Genomic DNA, 1,495 nt, shown 5'->3' with positions numbered 1-1,495 from the left:
TATGTTTAAATTTTACATGCAAATGAATGTTAAAATTCACAATCAGCCTCACAGCTTCAAAACTGCCTACTGTATATGACATAACCACCATTCCTTTAGCCATATGTTAAATATACATATGCCCTTACCCAATCTCAGTTCCACTAGTAAAATAGTCACTTTACTCATAATTCCTCAGTTCATCATCTCTGACATTCATAAAGTGATTTGATTTCAATGATCTGAAAGCTAATAGAGACCTCTCTGATTCCAAGTCCAATTTTGCTCTTGCATAAAGTTTTTATTCAGCATATTGAGTAGGACAAATCAATTGTGTTTGTCTTCTGAAAATATCCTTTGACACCAAACCCTTCTCATGGCTTTTTTCATCTCTGTATTTCTCAGAGTATAGATTAAAGGATTGAACATAGGAACAATGACGGTATAAAATAGTGCAAATATTTTGTCCTCAGGGAAAGTGGTAGGAGGTCTGAGGTAGGCAAAGATTGAAGGCCCAAAAAATAAGATGACCACCGTGATATGAGACCCACAGGTAGAGAGAGCTTTGCGTCTTCCCTCAGCTGAGTAATTTCTTAAAGTGAATAGTATAACAACATAAGACCCAAACAAGAGAACAAAGGTTACTAAAGCAACCATTCCTGAATTGGCAACCACAAGGACACCAATGACATAGGTATCAGTACAGGCAATTTTCAGCAAAGGGAAGATATCACAATAGTAGTGATTGATTTCATTGGGGCCACAGAAGGGCAAACAGATTATCATAGAAAACTGAGAAAAAGAATGGACAGCTCCACCAACCCAAGCAGCCATGACTAGGAGATTGCATCTTGTCCTGTTCATAATAATCATGTAGTGGAGAGGTTTGCAGATGGCAGCATAGCGATCAAAGGCCATGACTGTAAGGATGAAGATTTCAATCATTCCCAAGAAGTGCAAGGAAAAGACCTGTAACATACAGTTATCATAAGAGATGGTTTTTCTAACCAGTAGTAGGTCACCAATCAGTTTGGGTATCACACAGGAGGTGTAGCAAATGTCCATAAAGGATAAGTGGTTGAGAAAATAGTACATTGGTTGGTAAAAAAGGCCACTGCATAGAATGGAGACAAGAATTAGAAGATTTCCCACCAAGATGGAAACATAACAAAATAAGAAGAAAATGAAACAAAATATTTGTATGTTCTGGTTATAGGAAAGGCCCAAAAGAATGAATTCTGAGATGTTCCTCTGACTTTCCATAAGTTGTGTGCTATGCACAAATAATTGAGTATCTGAAAAGAAAACAATTTGGATGAAAACACTGATAATATTACCATCATATAAAAATTACTAACAAAGCATAAAGTTGATTCAACAATCACAGAAGCTAACTCATAAATCAATATTATTATATTTTCCCCCTGAGAATCATAATTGATTTTGCTATGATTTTTTTTCTAAAGATTTTATTTATTTATTTATTTTATTGAAAGTGAGAGCAAGAGAGAGCACA

At 35.4% G+C, this 1,495-nt stretch overlaps 1 protein-coding gene across 1 annotated transcript; it reads right to left on the bottom strand.

The window, feature by feature from the left end:
• Nucleotides 1-306: 306 nt before the first annotated feature.
• Nucleotides 307-1,242, bottom strand: LOC140613386 (olfactory receptor 4P4-like). The gene has a single exon (XM_072791915.1). It carries the CDS (start codon nt 1,240-1,242, stop codon nt 307-309), a length of 936 nt encoding a protein of 311 aa, XP_072648016.1.
• Between the last annotated feature and the right edge of the window lie 253 nt (nt 1,243-1,495).

This window comes from Canis lupus, chromosome 21 (genome assembly GCF_048164855.1).
Source record: "Canis lupus baileyi chromosome 21, mCanLup2.hap1, whole genome shotgun sequence".
In the NCBI taxonomy this organism is placed as follows: domain Eukaryota; kingdom Metazoa; phylum Chordata; class Mammalia; order Carnivora; family Canidae; genus Canis; species Canis lupus.
This window is presented reverse-complemented; position numbering and strand designations above follow the sequence as displayed.

What these genes read in the sequence shown, in the direction of transcription:
- LOC140613386 (XM_072791915.1), bottom strand. Translation starts at nt 1,242, where the DNA reads ATGGAAAGTCAGAGGAACATCTCAGAATTCATTCTTTTGGGCCTTTCC.